This window comes from Embiotoca jacksoni, unplaced genomic scaffold, assembly GCF_022577435.1.
Source record: "Embiotoca jacksoni isolate LCO1_2020_lvr unplaced genomic scaffold, fEmbJac1.0.p SCAF_17, whole genome shotgun sequence".
NCBI lineage: Eukaryota > Metazoa > Chordata > Actinopteri > Embiotocidae > Embiotoca > Embiotoca jacksoni.
This window is the reverse complement of record NW_027185307.1, coordinates 3,974,656-3,994,222: the sequence shown is the minus strand read 5'-3', so window position 1 is coordinate 3,994,222 and position 19,567 is coordinate 3,974,656. Positions and strand designations below refer to the sequence as shown.

The 19,567-nt window shown below is 46.0% G+C and overlaps 1 protein-coding gene across 4 annotated transcripts in view; it reads left to right on the top strand.

The window, feature by feature from the left end:
* The window catches only part of zeb1b (zinc finger E-box binding homeobox 1b), a 48,307-nt gene extending 29,935 nt beyond the window's left edge, over positions 1-18,372 (top strand). For 2 of the 4 annotated variants that reach the window (XM_069151271.1, XM_069151274.1), the window contains exons 2-8: positions 2,717-2,872; positions 8,683-8,844; positions 9,900-10,102; positions 10,399-10,504; positions 10,942-12,641; positions 14,095-14,275; positions 15,018-18,372. In XM_069151271.1, coding sequence (XP_069007372.1) covers positions 2,717-2,872; positions 8,683-8,844; positions 9,900-10,102; positions 10,399-10,504; positions 10,942-12,641; positions 14,095-14,275; positions 15,018-15,730 — 3,221 coding nt within the window. In that variant the 3' untranslated portion in view covers positions 15,731-18,372. The other 2 variants (XM_069151272.1, XM_069151273.1) reach the window with 2 other exon arrangements.
* Positions 18,373-19,567: the final 1,195 nt, after the last annotated feature.

Genomic DNA, 19,567 nt, shown 5'->3' with positions numbered 1-19,567 from the left:
GTGAAGAGTAAGCAACATATTGAGAGGCTTTCATTGTGCATCAGCTCGTCTGCTACTTTAAGTAACAGTTGAATGTGAGAGGTTTTCCCAGGTAGAAGCCTGGATTAACATGTGGTGATATCTATAATCGAGGCAGGTTGTGTTGAGGCCGTGTCCTATTAGCCAGATAGACGTGGGAGGGCATTTTAAAGCTGTGATCTATGGCTATCTTAAAGCCAAAGCCATGGTTACTGGCTAGTATTTTCTCAGTTGTTCATCACATTTCACCCTATGTAGAAAAGCAAACTTTTAGAAGTAAGCGCTTCACCTCCTCCACCTACCCATGCTTTCTCTCTAAGATGCGTAGGAGTCGTCCTCCTGTTGTGTGCTAGCATGCTAGCGCTAATGAGGCCAGCTGTCCAAACGCTCAGCCCGTCAGCCAGAAGGGACTGCAGCCTTTGTTGATGCTAGGTGTTACATCTCCTGTCGGAACACACACTTTTGTTTCAACACCGCCAACCATTTGGCACAGGAAGGCCGTCTCTGTTCACCCCCTCACGCACACCAAGAACACCGCCCGCCATCTTTTACTCTTTTTCGCACCCCCTTTTGCTGTACTTTGCAGATCCCGCTTTGATTGTCCCGCTCGCTGTTGCCACCTCCCGTCCGCACACACCAGCGCATTGATTTTCTCTCTACAGCTTTATAGTTGATCATTTTCTCTTGACAGCGCCCGCGGCGAGTGTTGCCTTTGTAATCGCTGACCTCAGCTCCACACCTGAGTGGCTGTGGCCCTAAACAGCCTCTCAGACTCATCCTAAAGTAGCTTCTGTTTCAGAATGAAGTGTTGCACCCTGTTTGGGCTGCTGAACGGACAATACATCACCTGGCAGCGTTGCTCTTACAGAGAAGACAGTTCGACGTAAGGAGGGAGAGGCGCTGGAAGGCAGACAAGAGAGAGGGGAGAGGAGAACAACGACAGAAAAGCAACTACCTACTCTGTCATAATGCTATGTAAACCTAATTAATCATCAGTTTATTTGAATTGGACCGTTTTATTGTTATCTGTTAGGAACCTTGAATAGATTGTCGCATGTGGATAGCAATCCAGGTACAAAGGATGTGCATCACCCTCTGACTGAGCTGAATGTTTCTTTTGAAAACGACAATGGCATTCACATCATGGTAAAGAAAAGAAAAAAAAAAAAGAGATAATATTCCAGAGTGAAAGAGAGGAAAGAGGTTGCGAATGAAATAGCTCTCCTGATGAACCCCGATAGGATTTCACAGCTGCGGCGCAGCGGTGATGACCCTGCGAACGACTCGCCAAATAACAGTGCTTCTCCCTCCTCCTCCGCCACCTTTCATCCCTGCCGCCCCCACACCTCCTTCCTCCTGCCTCCCCCTCAGCCTGTACCCTGCACGACAACCGAGTCTGTGTGAATACCAACCGGTTGTAATGACCCGCACAATGCAGAGAGAACGGGAGAGACCTCGCCGAAACAATTCTCATTGATTGAAATGGAGACTCACGAAAAAAAAAAAACACAAACATTTGCAGCCACTTCAGGAAGAGGTGGGCGAGTGGGGTTAGAGAGAGTGAAGATGAAGTGAAAAAAAGTGTTCAGGTGCTTTGTACTGGCGGTGCATATTCAGCAAGTGAATGCAGGTGGTGTGTGTATGTGGGAGCGCTGCGTGCGTGTGTGTGTGTGTGTGTGTGTGTGTGTGTGTGTGTGTGTGTGTGTGTGTGTGCGTGCGTGCGTGTGTGTGTGTGTGTGTGTGTGATGTGAGATAAAGTAGTTTGAGCGCTGCAGCCCGGGCCCTCTGCTGACTGGGCTGCTCTCACTGGAGAATTGATTTGGCCTTCGAGAGGATCTGTAGCTCTCTCAGTGGAACAGAGGGATGGAGGAGGGGAGAGAAATGGAAGGAGAGTGGGCGGAAGTAACACAGGTGGAATTGAGAGATGGAGGAACATGGTGGAAATGAAAAGAAGACACGGGAACACACACTCGGCGCGCACACACACATCTGAAACAGACAGTCGGTCAGGAAAATTTACTCCCCGTAATAACCCTCTCTGTAGGCTGGCTGTCTCAGCGTCTCCTGGCTCCTTCAGTCCATAACACCACCGACCAGGTCACACCGACTCCCACACACCACACACACCACTTCAGCCTGCAATCTAATGATCTCACACACTGGTTCTGTATGTGTGTCTGCACATCAGAGTGTGAGTTATCTCTGTTTCTCTGCAACATGGAGCCTGTTGTTCCAGAGTTTGTTTTCGCTGTTGGATTTGTCAGGTTTTACTACACGGAGCCATCAAAAACGTCACTGCCGTTATTTTTAATAGCCCCCGTTCACTGCGTTGTTAGTGCTATAGCTGTTTTATTCTCTCCTGCTTTAACGACCTTTTTTCCTCGAAGGGGTCATTTCAAGTTTGATCTAATCTATTTAAGTTGGTTTGTTTAATTGGTGTTTCCAGCTCCCTGCCCCCCTCCTCCTTCAACCATTCCTTTTAATAGTTTTGACATTTAAATGACATAGTGCATATATTTAACCTCAAAGCTCGTAGCCTTTCACAGTCAGTGCTCATAATCAAGAAGCACATCCAGTACAACCCCCATATTAAAGGATAGAATTACTAAATGTGTGTAGCGTCTTCACTCTCCTTTAAAGACTTAATAAAAGATAGAACAGTCATTCTAACCTCTGTCCCTCATATCTCCCCTTGCAGTGACCAACTACAATAATGTGGTGGAGGCGGGCTCAGACTCCGATGACGAGGACAAGCTGCACATCGTGGAAGAGGAAGGCAGCCTGGCAGACGGGGCCGACTGCGAGAGCACCCTTCCAGATGACGAGCACCCCAGGGAGCACTGCTGGGACCGAGGTGAGACCGCGGGGCGCGTCAGTGTTATCACACATGTGCGCTGAGCCATGCAAATACGCACCTCATCTTCCCGCCCACCACTTCTGCAATCCTCAGCAACATGTTCTTTTTCTGTGCTGTAGAAAAGTTGAGGACGAGCGCTCGTTCAGTCTTAATTTCTGCCTTCTAGAATGGGAGACTATGTCAGTAGGAGATAACAGCTATCGATTCACTACTCGTCAGAAGTTTCTTTCGCCAAGTGCCAGTTTATTGAGACAAAGTAAAACAGGGGCTCCCACGCCACAAGTATCATCAAAATTACACAGGAAGATTGTTCACATCATTTCAAGTATTTCAAGCACAAGTCATTTAAGACAGCAAGTGTCTCCTTTTACTGTCATCATTAGGCTGGCCAAGTACATTTGAATGTCATACTTATTCCTATCTGTTCACAATAAGAGCATTACATACAAATGCCTCCAGCATATAAATGCAAATGTGTCTTTATTTTTTATTATTTTATTTTCTGTTCAGTATTTTGGCTGCTGCTTTCTCATTTTGACCTCAGCTGAAACGATACAGGATAAGTTAAGAAATGCCTGTCTGACATCTGCGCAGTAAACTACCCGGCTTTGTCTCTTTGTGCAACACAGAGTGTAAGGAAACAGGTACTACATTGCAGAGGGTTTTCAACTAAGGCAGGAAGCACGATATTAAGCAAAGACAATGCCAACAGAGGGAGAGACCTTCAAGTACAGAAAATAGCCTCGCGACCACAGAGCTTTACGGCACTGGTGGGCATTGGAGGGGACGGCGTGAACTTCTTTTTACCTCAAACTGTGTGGAAGTGACATCAGAGGCAGCGCAGCGCCACAGGAAGGGCTGACGTCACGGCCTCCCTCCTCTCTGCTAAACAACAATTGCAGGTGCTGAAGGATGTCGGTGTTTCAACCTGGGCTCAAGGCCTCTGCGCTGCGCTCCCGACCTCATACTGCATGTGCTTATAAATCCGCGTGGGCACTTGTGACGCTGTTAGTTTCAGGCTTGTGCCAAGAAATGTACGTGCAACACTGTGACGAGCCCATATGTGAGGGAATCAGATATCCAGCCACAAGAATATTTATTTTAGGGTGTTGTTACTTGCACGTTTTGGCTGGATTGTTCATGGGTGAGAGATATGCGAGACTGAAGGGGGACTTCGATTTAACAAGAGGTCAGGTTAGCACGTGTGAAAATGGAAAAAAGTGACATATCACTTTCAGTTTCGGGTGGGATTTTTATAAATTCCTCTCCTGCGAGTTGCTTTTAGTTTCAGTCGCAGGCTCACATACGTGTATACAGTCAAGCCGCAGACCTGTGCACACTGCAGCCACTTTTTTCCCAGACTGTGCTGTCATTTTCATTGCTGCTCTCCAGCTGTACCACCACGCATAAAGGGAAAGTTGGAGGAAGAATAATGTCATTGGTTTTGGCCATGGCTTGTGAACATTAAACACTTCAAAAGCATGAGTTACACTGAAACAGCTCAGTGAGCTGGCGGCGCTCCACAGTTATGCCTGATCAGGCATATTTTCTTTTGCCTTCACTCATGTACGCACACACACTCGTACGCACACCTCCGTTTCTTACACTCCCTCTCTCCCAGCCCTCCTCTCATACATCACGCAGCATCTTTGCTGTCAGTCTGGATCGGACTGATGAAACACGGGGCAAGCCACAGTGCTCTAAACAAACACACGTCTTTCGTCTCTCATCCCTTCGTCCCTCCCTCTGTTGGTTTCACTCCTGAGAACAGAGTCTCTGGTGCAGCCTTGAAAAGTGACCACCACCCACTAATCTTCTCCTCAGCGCGGCCCGGTTTGCATCAAATTAAAGCCCTGACACCTCTTCTCCCGAGACTGCCGCGCTCCAAAACCAAAAAGCTGCTTTATCCGCACTTTACCATCTCTCCTTTCCTCGACCCCTTTTCTTTTTTTACACTCTCTCCCTGTTTCTCTTGTTCTGAATCATTCCTCTTGATTATATGGTATCATGGGCCCCCTGCTCGCTGTCATTACTCGTTCACTCCTCAATGATTATGTAGTGGTGGAGCAGCCCGGTGTCGGTGCAGTAAACTGCAGCGCTCTCTCCTTTAAGAACAGGCTGACTACCTCCAGGGGAGGAAAAGGTAAAGTGAGCGTTGACCTGGGAGGCCTTCTCCTTTACATTTAATGATTTGGAGAGCATGATTACATCTCAGAGAATGGGCAGGGTGGAGCTGAAGTGGAGGCTGCAAGGGGACTAAATGACAGTGAAAGGCTGAGTTTTACTGTGTGAGAAAACTGCCTGTAGAAGATATCTGGTTGTATGTTCAATGTGTTTGAGGAACACTTGCTCTGTACGGCTTTAACATGAAGTAAGCAAGGCTCTCCTTCACAATGACACTTACTGCATACATACTGTTTCCTCACTGTTGGCCTGACGCGCAGTGACGATGTCAGAAGTTATGTACAATTGGTCTAAAATCCTTTCGAAGCATTTTGGCGTCTCTCTCAGGAACATCTACATTCCCGTGTGCCTTATGTCACACTGTGATGTAAAAAACGAGTCACCCGCCTGCACCGGAAAGGAAGATTCTCCAGAGGGTTGGAAAGATTGTCCAGTGGAGACACACAGCACAAATGTTTGATAGCACTTAGCCCAGGATAAGCAAATCATCGTAGATGAGGAAATAGCTCCCGTCTCTTCTCTGACTTACCTCCTGTTGATGGGAGATAAAGCTCTTTTCTAATGATTGTGTGCGAGATGTTTGCGCGAATCCCGATCGCCGATATGTCTCCCATCCAAGATAGAATCTACGAACGGGTCTGGATGCACGACCACAGGAAACCGTGGGGGCAAAGGTTGGCCAGGGCAGGAACTGCATTATGGGATACGGTTGTGTCATGTTGCAGAGATGTGGGCAGAGACGGATGAGAAAGGAGCGAGGGAAAAAGAAGAGGAGAGAGTGGGTGGTCTGGTGATTTTGTTGCAAGACATACTGTAGTTGGCTTACGCTAAATAAAAACGAAACTACTTTTTTAGATCAGAGCTGCAACAGAACATCCTGCTACAACCTCGCGGGGCCTGAGTTCTGGAGCTTTTTGAACTGATTTTCCACTTGTGCAGTGGTGCATTCACATCCCTGCGTCAGCACATAAATGGCCTGTGTGATGTTTCATGTCAGGGGAGCCGCCTGATAACGTGGAGCCGCCTCAGCGAGGCTGCGAGCCCTCCTGGCCTGGATCTGTTCTCAACAAAGAGCCGAGAGAGACAAACACACATGCACACACAAGGATTGAAAACAACAGCTTGTCATACCTTGGCACCACAGACCCCCAACTGGGACTCTACTTCACACACATGCTCAACATTTCGTGGCCGAGAGGTGTGTTTGGATGCTGCCTTTGAGGACGGGATGAGAGCTAAACACAGTCTGATCAGCACTTTCCCACATGCAACACGTTTTTGAATATATATTTTTTTAGAAAATGGTTTTGAAGGAATGTTTGACATATCGAGCAATAAACTGATGTGCTTTATTCTTCAGTACCTCCAATACTCTCCCATCTGATCATTAAGTATGAGGCTGCAGTCAGCAGTTGGATAGTTTGGCGTAAAGACTGGAAATGGGAAGAACAGCTAGCTGGTAGGCTTTTTTCTTTTATAAACCAACAGAGACATTTTAGGTAGTTAGAAAGACAATCAGCGTTTTTCCCAAGCGGCAATCTCTGAGACTGAAAAATGAAGTCATGGCAAAAGTGCAGTTCCCCGATTGAGGCAGGTTTCAAAAGCAAGGCAATTCCCATAGACCCACATTTTAAAGTGCCCAACTTTACAACAGAAACATGTTGAACAGTTTCCTGTTCCTAACAACTATTTAAATAACTCCTGTTTGATTTTAATTTAGGCTTAAAGTTACTCATAATCTCGGGCGGGGGTGCTTTGACTGACAGGTGGGAGCCATCACAGCCGGCTAGCTGCCCACGGGTTTCAGCAAGAGCCAGACAGACCGGGCTTCACTCAGCTCAGCTTTCACCCCGTCTCACGTTTTGGATCAGCCGGAGTTAGGCTAAGTGAGGCACTGCCATGATGGTGACAGTCAGAGCCACCCGTACTGAGCCTCTTCAGGAAAGGGTCACGTCACAGAGGCGATGTCCAATTTTGTTTTTCCGCAGTCCCCAAAAGCACAAATATTTCCTTTAGGATGTTCTGGTTATTAAAAATGTGGTCAACATGTTTAGGGGTTGTTTCTGATGTCGCTGTGGTCATGGGAGAAAAGCTGTGTGATAGGTGGAGGTTAGCAGCCCATAATGTTGGGTGAGAGAGTTCCACAATCTCACACACATACGTACACACACACACACACACACACACACACACACACACACACACACACACACACACACACACACACACAGACACAGACACACACACGTACGTTCAATGACAGACAGTCTCTCTCTCTGTATTATCTCTCAAAGGTTTGTTCCAGGGCGGGAGGTTTCTTCGAGCAGTCTTTAATAACCATAGCAACAAATGACTGACAAAATGGCTCACATTGTTTCATGGCTTTGTTAAGGTGCACCAGAGGAAGCTGGAGTAAGGCTGTGTGTAAGAGTACTGGTATTCACTGTGCGTCAATGAGTCATGAAGTGCTACACCTGTTCCCATCTCAGAGGAGAACACAGCTGGCCCTGTCTTTCAACACACACACACACACACACACACATACACACACACACACACACACACACACACACACACACACACACACACACACACACACACAATTCACAAAACACAACTCTCAAATCTCCTCTAAGCAGGGGGAAGCTTAAATCAACCCATAAAACATCTGCCCAAAACACCACCGCAGTATCCACATTAAGATCACTTTGCTTTCAGCTGATAGCTCACCCTTGTGATTATTGTTCTGTGTAATGATACAAACTGGCACACTAGCATGTCCATAGAGGAATAAGGCTCTGTTTAATTGTTGAAATGCTATACCTGGTTCCGGCAGCCCCTTCAGGAAGTGCTGGGAGAGCAGAGATAGAAAGGAGGAAGGAAGCTTTCATACATCCGAAAGTCCATCCTCAGGTTACACTTCCTATAAGCCGCAGCCTGGTAATTAGTGCTCGTTACCAGCTAGCCGGGCTCATGTGATGTGGAGGAAGGACGCACATGCAGGTTCTCATTTGCTGTGATATTAAGCACAGTCTGAAGGCCAAGCCTCTCCAGAGAACAGAGAGTGTGTGTGTGTGTGTGTGTGTGTGTGTGTGTGTGTGTGTGTGTGTGTGTGTGTGTGTGTGTGTGTGTGTGTGTGTGTGTGTGTGCATTACATCTATCTGCCGCAATACATCAGGACAAGATTCATCACCTAATTATCAGTCCCAGTCTCAACAAGTACCTTACCTAACATTGTGAATAGAGGTTTGCCATTCAGTTCCTACAAAGAGCATGATGCTCATACAGTAGCCTCTGGCCTTTGATGCTAATTAGTTTTCTCATCCTATTGTGAACAGCAGCATTCAGGATGTTTTTTTTTTTGTTTGTTTGTTTTTTTCGCTTGACACTGGACGCACCATTCCAGGCTGGTGAACATGTAATGATCAGAAGCCTCGACTGAAAGATCCGCTTCTGTCGTGACACTCGCTGTCACATTATTGGATGATCGCATTTCATATACAAAGGTTAAGGTTTCATATGTACAGCTCCCATCAATAAAACAACATGTGTCAGAGCAAAGGGGTAATCAATAATACCTTTTTACAGGCCTGACTGTAATCAGTGTGTTTGTCCCTCCACAGTGAAGGAGGATTGTGTTTCGGACGGTGAGGATGACGTGAGCACAGACGCCCTGGTAGAGGAGATGCTCCAGCAAGGAGACACAGCCGTCATCTACCCGGAGGCCCCGGATGACGAGCCTCAACGCCAGGGCACCCCCGACACCAGTATCCACGATGAAAACGGTACAGGACATCACGACACGGCATTTTTATCGATAGGGCGCATGAGCCAGGGGTAGTGTCCCTACATCACACACACTAAAACACGCATCACTGTTCCCACCAGAGAGTCTCGCAGTCACGGAGATCTCACACTATTACCGCACCAACCCAGTAATTACCCCCCCCCCCTCCCTCCGGGGACGGCTCTACCTGCTCCCCGTTTCACCCCAGGTGTTAACTCCACCCCATTAGCACCGCTCTCCGACATCATTACACACACCGCTATTTGTTAAGTGCAGCACACTGGGGCCTTTTATGGCTCCTGGGCTTTTGGCTTTTACCTGCTACCACTGAGGGGAAAAAAGAGAGGGAGGAGGGGGGGGGGGAGTTCTGTCAGGGGAGGAAGTGAAGCAGTAACACCTGAGTAAATTTGTCACGTCTGTGCGAGCTCTGACTCACAGCTACCTGGGCGATAATGTGTGTGCATTCCCGTCCTGAGGCCCTCACCTGTCCCGCAGGGGAACTTAATACATCACCTGTTAACAAAGTAATGCTTTACCTGTGTGGGAGCCAGGCAACTGAGACCCTCTGTTAACTAGCCTGAAATCGAGGCAGGCGGCCGCTATTTACCGAGCTCGCTTTTCTTCATATGTGTGGGTGTTTTTGAAAACGCTTCTGATGCACAATGGGCAATCAAATTATGGAATTTCAAGCATGTTAAAGCTGTAATCGCCAGGCTTTGTGTCAGCAAAAAAAGTACAAAAGCATAAATAAAATGCAGCCCTGCACTGGCAGCCCAGTCTGCTTTTTTTTTTTTTTTTTTTACAAAGACAGGAAGGCGTTACGACAGATCAGTAATCAACCTTTATCCATTTGGTTACCTGGGTGCTGTTTACCTGTGGGGGAGGATCTCTCAGTGATTGGTGAAATAGCAGAGGAGTGTGACCGAGGCAGGTCATGTGGAACATCAAAGAGTCCTCCCTATTGACTGTGTGTTTTTAACCCCCTCTTCTCCTCCTCCCCTTTCATTCTCATATCATTACAACTCTGCCAATTTTATTTTTATTTTCAAACAGGAACTCCTGATTCGTTCTCTCAGCTGCTCACCTGCCCATACTGTGCACGGGGCTACAAGCGCTACAGCTCCCTGAAGGAGCACATCAAGTACCGACACGAGAAGACCGAAGAGAGCTTCAGCTGCCCTGAGTGCAGCTACAGCTTCGCATACCGAGCTCAACTGGAGAGGCACATGACAGTCCACAAGAGCGGACGGGATCAGGTACAAACTGAGTCACACACCATTCAGGACCAGATACTGCTGCTTCACTTTAATACCTTACAACTTGTACTAGATGTATCAGTCTACTTATAGCTGCAGTAGCTTGTATAGTGCTGCTGTAACCGTGGATTGAAAAGCTCAGTCCGCTTTTCTTTAGCAGTTTCCAAACACGATAACTAAACATGAACTTTTACCCTCGATTGATTAATGACATTGTGACATGAATTAGTAGCAGTTCAAAGGTTGTGTTTTCATTGTGGGTCTCACTGAGTGACCCCTCTCCCTTCATCGGACAGAGACACATCACACAGTCGGGAGGCAATCGTAAATTCAAGTGCACTGAATGTGGCAAAGCATTTAAATACAAGCACCACCTGAAGGAGCACCTACGCATTCACAGCGGTGAGTGGACAACCCCTGTCACCATGGCAGCGCATTGTGTGTGTGTGTATGGGTGTGTGTACACATCTTCACCATGTTTCTCTGGTGGCCACAGATGTTTCACGGAACCAATATTTATGTTTTATTTATGTTTTAGCCAATTCCTTGTGTTTGGATCTCCTTCATCATGTTTCAGTCCATTGTGTGCGCTCCCTTAATGTGCCATAATTGTGTTTCTTTTGGCATTATGGGACAGCAATTAGAGAAGGGCATTTCCCAATGGTGCCATTACATCAGCGTTTAAGCATCATTGAAATGCATTAGAGCTTTTTTCTGTCGTACTGCTCATAGCCTAGCTTGCTCATTTAGCTTCATTCACTAATGGAAATCTGTCCCCCACCCCTGCCCCTACCCCTCCACCTCTCTCTCTCTGTTATACACATTGTGGTTTTATTCAGGAGAGAAACCCTATGAGTGCTCCAACTGCAAGAAGCGATTCTCCCACTCAGGCTCTTACAGCTCTCACATCAGCAGTAAGAAGTGCATCAGCGTCATCTCGGTTAACGGCAGACCACGCTTGGGGAACGCCAAAACCCAGACCCAGGGTCCGTCGCCAGTCCTACCTACGACACCATCAATCCTCCGCACCCAGATCCGGGAGAAGCTGGAGCACAGCAAGCCCCTGCAGGAGCAGCTGCCGCTCAACCAGATCAAGACTGAGCCTGTGGACTACGAGTACAAGCCGACGGTGATAACATCCCCGGTTGTGACCGCCATGAACGGTGGGGTTTTCAATGGCGGTGCAACAGGTCCTCTGCAGGGCACAGTGCAGGCCGTGGTCCTGCCCACTGTGGGGCTGGTGTCGCCCATCAGCATCAACCTGGCAGATCTGCAGAACGCTCTCAAAGTGGCAGTGGACGGGAATGTTATTCGCCAGGTGCTGGAAAACAACGCCAAAGGCCAAGCGAACTCGGGGTTAACCACTGGAATGCTCCACCCCGCACAGCAGCAACTCATCTCAGCCATCAGTCTGCCGATTGTGGGTCAGGATGGAAATGCAAAAATCATTATAAACTACAGTTTGGACCCCAACCAGGGCCAACTCACAGCCCACAACCTGAAGAAAGAGCCTGAGCTGCTGTCACTAGCTCAGACCACTGACACTTTCAAGTCCCAGAAACTTCCAGAAGACCTTACTATCAGAGGCACCAGGGCCGATGAGACAAAAGAAAAAGAGGAAAAGACCACTAAAACCTGTCTCCTGTGTGATAACTGTCCAGGCGGGCTGGAAGCACTCCATGCCCTCAAGCACTGCAAGAAGGATGGTCTGAGGCTGAACGGAGTGGGCCTGGAGAAGTCCGAGTCTGCTGTTGCTGCTCTGCTGTCAGAAGGGGGACTCTGCAACCACCCTAAGAACCTTCTGTCCCTGCTCAAGGCCTACTTTGCCTTAAATGCAGAACCCACCAAGGAAGAGCTGGCCAAGATCTCCGACTCAGTCAGACTGCCAGTCCATGTGGTAAAGAAGTGGTTTGACAAAATGCAGGGGGGTCAGATATCACTGGGTGCCCCGACCCCTCCCTCAGAGGAAGAGGACACCTGTGAAGCTAGCAGTGTGGTGTCTCTGGTCCCAGGGAAGGAAACAGCCACTTTAAGCTCGTCTGTGACCCAGGACAGCCCGACAGAAGCCACCACAGCAGAGGTCAATGGCGCTCACAGCTCGCCGGCCTCGCCTTCGCCACTAAACCTGACAGCTGGCGGTCCCATCCCAGACGAACCCCCCCAGAGCACTGAGGGACCCCTAGACCTGTCGCTGCCAAAGCCCGCCAGAGAGGAAGCGGAGAGAGCGGTGCCTAAAGCCCGCATTTACCCCACCTCTTCCTCCGGCTCAACCAATGCGGAAGAACCCCTAAACCTAACTTGCACAAAGAAAGAGGCCTCGCCACTCTCAGCCATGGGCACCAGCCCCATCACACTGTACGCCAGCCAGCCAAGTGCCAAACCCCTCGACATTGTGACCACAATGCAATGCCTCAGAGCACTAGCCACCAACAACAAACAGACTATCCTGATCCCCCAACTGGCTTACACCTACACCACTACAGCAAACAGCCCTGCAGGAACCGAGACGCACGAAACCATCCAACTCAATGGGATCAAGGTGCGCAAACATTTATATCCCTCAGATTTCTTGTCTGTGTTAAAAGTGGAGTTTGACATTTTAGGATATGATAACACTCTTAATACAATCTACATATCAAGGCTAGCTTAGCTTAGCACAAAGACTGGAAATGGGTTAAACATATTCTCTGTCCAAAGGAAACAAAATCCAATAAGTCTCACTGATTAACATGTTACGATTAATGTGTATACTGAAGCATAAAAAACAATACACGTTCATGTGCTTTCATTTTGACCAGGCAGAGCAAACATAACCTGAGTGAACATAAGCACAGACGTGCTGGCAGGTGGATTTTGTTTCCAGCCGTTTCTCCTGTTTGCAGTCTTTATGGTCACCGGAGCCGTGTTTACTTTACTGTAACAATCTTCATCTGATTCAAACTGACTTCGAAATATATTTCACAGAATGTCATACTATTACTACAGTTCACACTCTCCGCACTCTTCGGTTACAGTGTGGCCTACCGTGCACAGCGGAGGAAGTTATTTTGACATTTTCAGTCGTTCATTTGTGTTCCTCTAGTTTTATTGGAGGTCCAGACATCTAATTTTGTAAACCAGTTGATTTACATAGAGTGCACAGGAGGATTCCACGTGCAAGTAGACTGGGCTCAAGTTAGCTTTTATGTTTTTGGAGCAATCAGTCAAACCACTCAGAGCAGATATGGTCCCCATCATTACTTCTTATTGTTCAGGACTACTAAAACATGATCGATGGTCTGAAACCATCCAAAATCAAATCAATAAGTCATATATAGAAATGTCAAAATTCAGCGCTTTGTAAAAATGATAGCCCTTAATAGTTCTTCATTGCGCAGACACCTAATGGGTCTGTAATGATGGATGTAGATCTCTGGGAGTGTGAGTGATCTTCCTGGGCTGTCACCCAGAGGACATGAGGCTGCACTTTACTGCACAGCCCCTATTGATCTGTTGGAATCTGTTTAAACGCCGCACCTCTGCCTGCCGCATTGATTTATTGTTGTTGTATTATACTTTTGTGTTAAGTGGATTGGCATAGACCTGCCTTGTAAAAAGGAGCCCTGTGTATATATCTCATCCTTAATAATGCCAAACATCCTGTTTGACTCCAGCAGGGGACACGTGTTAGCATCCCAGAGACAGAACCAACTGTAGATGTTATAGTGTGGTCATGTTTCAAGGAAAAGATCAGTCAAGTGTCCAGAGAAAGCTACGAAGTGTGATTCAGAATCATTTCCTGCATGGCGCACACACACACACACACACACACACACACACACACACACACACACACACACACACACACACACACACACACACACACACACACACACACACACACACACTCTGTTTCCTGGAATCTGAGTCAATCATTGTCTTTGGTGTAAAATAACAAAGATCTGATTTTACATTCCTCCCAGTGTGTTAATACGACTTGTCATGTTCTCCAGGAGGAGAGGCTAGACATGGGTTTAGAGGGCCTCTGCACCATGGAGGAGCAGAACGACTCCGACTCGGGCCCTCTGAGGAAGAAGATGAAGAAGACGGACAGCGGCATGTACGCCTGCGACCTGTGCGACAAGATCTTCCAGAAGAGCAGCTCGCTGCTGAGACACAAATATGAACACACAGGTAAACACACACTCAGAAAACAGAACACAAACACAGCCAGAAGTCACAGATGGAATAAAGAAAAAACAGAACGAAAAAAAGTCCGAGCCGGAACTTGTCTCACCATCACTCACTGTTTGGTCCTGGGAAAGATGAGTCAGAGTGCGAGTGAAGGGGGATTTTGTGCTGCAGCGTAAAGAAGGGTGGACACCTCCATTCCAGCAGGTATTACTCAACATGCACAGAAGAGGTCTGAGAACTTCTTTCCGCCAACTCCCCACCTCTGCACTGCCAGCTTCTCATGGGAAGCACCAAATGTTGCAAGAGGCGAGCTCTGGTAGTGATTTGGAGCGCTCTCAGATGATGATTGCGTGGCCAAGCGCAGGTCAACGCTTTCAGAGGCGTTTTCGATCCTTTTCTTTATTACTCTGATACCTGGCTTGGACCCACAGATCTCTGCTCCAGATGACTTCATCTTAGGTGAAACTCGCTGCTCCCTGCCTGGATAAAGTTTCCTTGAAAGTTTTAAGGCACGATTGTTGTGATTATGTTGTTTTGTTGTGAAATGTTCTCCTTGGATACATTGACGGTCGAAACTGTGTTCAGCTTTCAGTTTTTGGAAGCTTTTACACAACAATGTGGGAGATTTGCTTCAGTCTCATTGGACTGTTTATTGTCTGTGCTTTTTTTTTTCTTTTCTTTTTTTTTTTCCTCAGTTTTTCTTGAATACATGAATGCGTATTTATTCCGTCTGTCTCTGCAGGGAAGCGACCTCACGAGTGCGGCATCTGCAGCAAGGCCTTCAAACACAAACACCACCTGATCGAACACATGCGGCTCCACTCGGGAGAGAAGCCGTACCAGTGCGACAAGTGCGGCAAGCGCTTCTCCCACTCGGGCTCGTACTCCCAGCACATGAACCACCGCTACTCCTACTGCAAGAAGGAGACGCAGAGCCAAGCAGGAGGGCAGGAGAGCCCGGAGGAGGACAGCGAGGCCCAGGTGGAGATGGAGGCCCTGAGCCGGGCACAGGCGCAGTTCCTGGGCCCCTCGCAGATGGACTTGGACGAGCGAGGGAGCAGCACCAGAGAGGACGAGGAGAGTGAGGAAGAGGAGGAGGAGGAGGAAGGCGTGGTGGACATGGACGATATTCAGGTCGTGCAGATAGGGGACGAAGGAGGGGATGAGGACGAGGAGGAGGAGGAAGTGCAAGAGGAGAGGAACGAGGAGGAGATGGAGAGAGTGGTGGTGGGAGAGGGAGGAGAGGAAGAGAACACGGAGATGGAAGAGAAAGAGGAGGCCGTCACGAGGCAGGACGAGGTGCTCGGGAGCATTCAGGAGGAGGAGGAAGTCAACATGGAGAAAGAGGAGGCGATGGATACAGCAGGAGCAGAGGGGGAGGTCACAGAGGAGGGCGGGAACACGGCCTGTGAAGACGAGAAGGAGACGACGCAAGAGAAAGGAGACGCCGACTGAAAGAGGAAGCCGACTCCTCCGTAAGACACAATCAGACTCCTCCTCTCCCCGAACTGAGGAAGAACCATGTCTGGTCACTCTGACACTTCCTTTCAGTTCACTACTGTGTAGAAATCCAGGTGTGCCTGAAAATACTAGTGACTTTTCCACAGGAGAACAATTTCTCACTGTTAGAAGAATCCATTTGTAAAGAACAAGATGAAGTCGAACACGAATTTTAACAGACGAAGAACATGCATTATACAGACTGTGGAATCTCGAGGCGACACGTTTTAGATAATGTTTTATTACTAAAACACCTTGGTTTCTTTCTTTTTATCAGTGTTACTAATTTTATCACTCATATTTTAACCTTTAAAAGCTGTACAGTTGGGAGATATTTCTATCTTTTTATTGCCAATGAACAAAAAAAAAAAAAGTCAGTATTTTGTTAAGTTGGAAGGAAAATAAGAAAAGTCCTGTGCACTACAAGTGGCTTGGTTTACCTTTGGATGGAGCAGTTGAGTTGTGTTGTCTACCCTTCAGTATTACTGCGCTACATATACCATGCCATCACGCTAGCAGACGTTAGCATTACAGTTACTTTTGTGTTGTTTGGATTTGATTGTGAGCCTTAAGAAGAAAAACAGTGAAGAGGACACATCTTTTCATCGTTTACTTCTTTTTAGACTTTTTTTTTTTTTTTTTTTTTTTTTTTTTTTTTTTTTTTTTAAATCAAATCAGTGTTTGATAGGAATCGTTTGACATTTTGGGGAATAAACTTGTTTGCTTTCTTGGTGAGAGTCTGGCAAAAAGATAAAATGTGTGTGATAAATGTACAACAGGGGTGAACAGCTACACTGGAAAAAAATAAAACCTCGGATCACTGAAAAATTTGAATAATCGGGCACACAAAATATGTGGTCAGTTTACATGTATCCAAATAAAAAATAAAAAAAATAGGTTCAACCATAAAGATGAATTTAAAAGTCTTGTTTAAATGAACAAACTTTTCATCTATTAGAGTTAGAAAAAAACGCACTGATTTATCGACCGCTTTGTTTAACTTTTTCCAGTGCAGCCTGTGTCTCTGAACAAAATCAAATCCACCTTCCAGCTTCACTAAAGCTCAACATGTTCTGTTCTGTAAAGTAGTTTGGCACATAAACTCCATAAAACTTCAACTCGTCATTTTGCACACATTAAACAAAGAAGAAGAAGAATCACTGAGCTTTGCGGATGCTAGCTGGTGGCATTTGTTACCTTTTAGACAAATCCAGGCTAGCTGTTTCCCCTTGCTTCCAGTATTTATGCTAAGCTAAGCTAACGGGCTGCTTGTCGGCAAGAAAGTGAACGAGCCAAAGTGTCAAACTAAAGCTTTAAATGTTCAGAGCGAGCAGAAAGGGGACGTAGAAAACTGTCTGACCCTTCCTTTAACCCCACCTCCCTGACCCTTGCCCCCCCCCCCACTCAGCCTTATGCAAAAAAAAAAAAAAAAAAAAAAAAAAACTAAACCAGAGAAGCATGCATATCAAAAGTGCCATTGAATATTGCTGTTGAAGCTTCGCAGCTACGATCAGGTATTGCCGGGTCCCAGATCAACTAATAAGCCGGAATACTGTTGATGTTGGCTGGCCACACCCGAGAGATCAGAGCTCAGCCTACCACGTAGTCATGTGTCACAGATCTCAGATCAGTTGCTTTCATTTCTAATCTGAGCAGCTACAGTACTTACAATGCACATTCTTGTTTTCAAATGGATGAAGTATGTTAACTGTGCCCTGCCTTTTCAAAGCTGATTCAGTGCACTTGTTTCACGCACCACGAAATGCTCAGATGTCTCTTCAGGTAACAAACTGTCGGCAGATATGAATCCCAGGAGTTTAATTCAGCTATGTTTTACCTGTCAGTATTATTTTTTTGCTCTTTTATGTTGTGTTATGTTCTGTTTCTGTATGTGTACTGTGTGTTTTCAGCAATGGCAGTATTATCCCCACCCGCGATGAGATGGGTTTGTCTGTTTAGTCCTAGAGAACTTTTATATTTATGTGTCTTATTTTTTATATTTCTTTATGGTTATTTATTACACGATGTAGTGTACAATACTGTAGTTTGTATTAATACGATAATATATTTTAGTATGGAAAAAAAGAAGTAAAGGCAAATAACTACAAGCCTGGACAAATAAGACTCCGGCATACTGAGGTGTGTTTTTCGAACAAATGAAATGATGTTTTTCTTCAGTAAAAAAAAAAAAAGAAACTTGCACCCTGCAAGCCTGAAAATTGGAACGTGTGACCTCTCTGCATCCATTCTCATGTTAGTTTAGTTTTCTTTCCCCTCTCTAATATGAAGCTACTGAACTTTTGAAAACTAATTGTATGTCTAATAGCATGAGTGTGTGCTGTTGTATTGAAGGATGATCCTTAACCACACAAATTGTCCTTTTTGCCAAGCCAAAATAATATTGACGTATGTTCTTATGTTTTTATTTGTGCCAATTTGTTACTTTATATGTCAATGTCACGACCACACCCACTTTTATATGCCCCTCCCCCTTTTAACACCCTCATCTTTTTTTTATAGTGATTGTTTTTGTTTTCCTTTTTTGTTCATTTTTTATGACTCCCCATCTCACAATAAAATACATCAATTACAAGCTGCTCACTTTGTCCTGATATATTCATTCAGTTTTTAAATCACATTTTAAAATCCCCCAAAAATGTAAAAAAAAAAAGTAAAAAAAAAAAAGAATGATCAGAACATAGTTTGATTTATATTAACACACTTTTATGATAAATAAAATATTTTTTTATTTAATTTCCGATTTTTGGGGAAAAATTCCTCAAACATAATATTGAAATGGGGTAATGTTTTAGAAGTTCGTTATAGAAAATGTCGAGTTCTGTCTGGGGTCTCAGAAAAACTGAAACATGGGTAAATACAGTGGATGTTTATGCTTTCTATTTGCGGCTGATATGTGATTCTTTCCACACTGACCTTCCCAAGTCCTAAATGAGTCTATTTGGAACTAAAAAATAATGGAGCCGAACCAAGAGTAGCATAACTAAATATTCTGACATCAGCAAGATGTGACCATATTTGGACGAACAGGGGAAGCGAGGGGGCGGGTCTGATTGAAAACCTGGCCAAACTTGAGGCTTCAAACGGCAGTTAACAAACCAGTGGGTGACGTCACTGTGGGTTGCAGCGTTGTTGGTCCCTGTAATTACTGAGTGACCTGATATGACATGAACTCGGCATAAATACAAGAGATAATAATATGAAAATAAAGAGCTGGAAGTCCTTTTTTTTAATTTTGTGGACAGTGCAAAGGCCACCTGCTTCCTTTAGGATAACCAACTTATCCCTGATTAGCTGAGGTAGTGAGGGCGTAGCTTCTTCTTTTTAGCATACAGACGTGGGAGTGGTATCAGTCTTCTCCTCAAACTCTTGATAGCAAAAAAGTGCATTTTCTGAAACGTAAAAGCAACCCTTTTAAACAAAACAAAAAAAAAACCTCCAATATACGAATATATATATAAATAAAGGACCTGCACATACCCCTCCCTCAGTGATCAGGCAGAAGCCCCTTTCAGTCTGGTCTGTCTGGTATAGCAGCCCAGCCCAAGGTCAACCCTATTGATCCGGATCAGGTTTCCAGGAGGGTCGACCCTCCTCCTGCCCCCCTCAACAACAGCCCCTCCATCAGCATGAATTAGTAATGGAATGGACTAAAAATCCATAGTCAGTGGAGGAGCTGAAAATGATACAAGAGCTGGTGAACATATTTGATAGTTCTCTCCCTCCCTGTTTTCTTTTTGTCTTCCCAGAAGCTTTCTGTACCCAAAGGAGGGT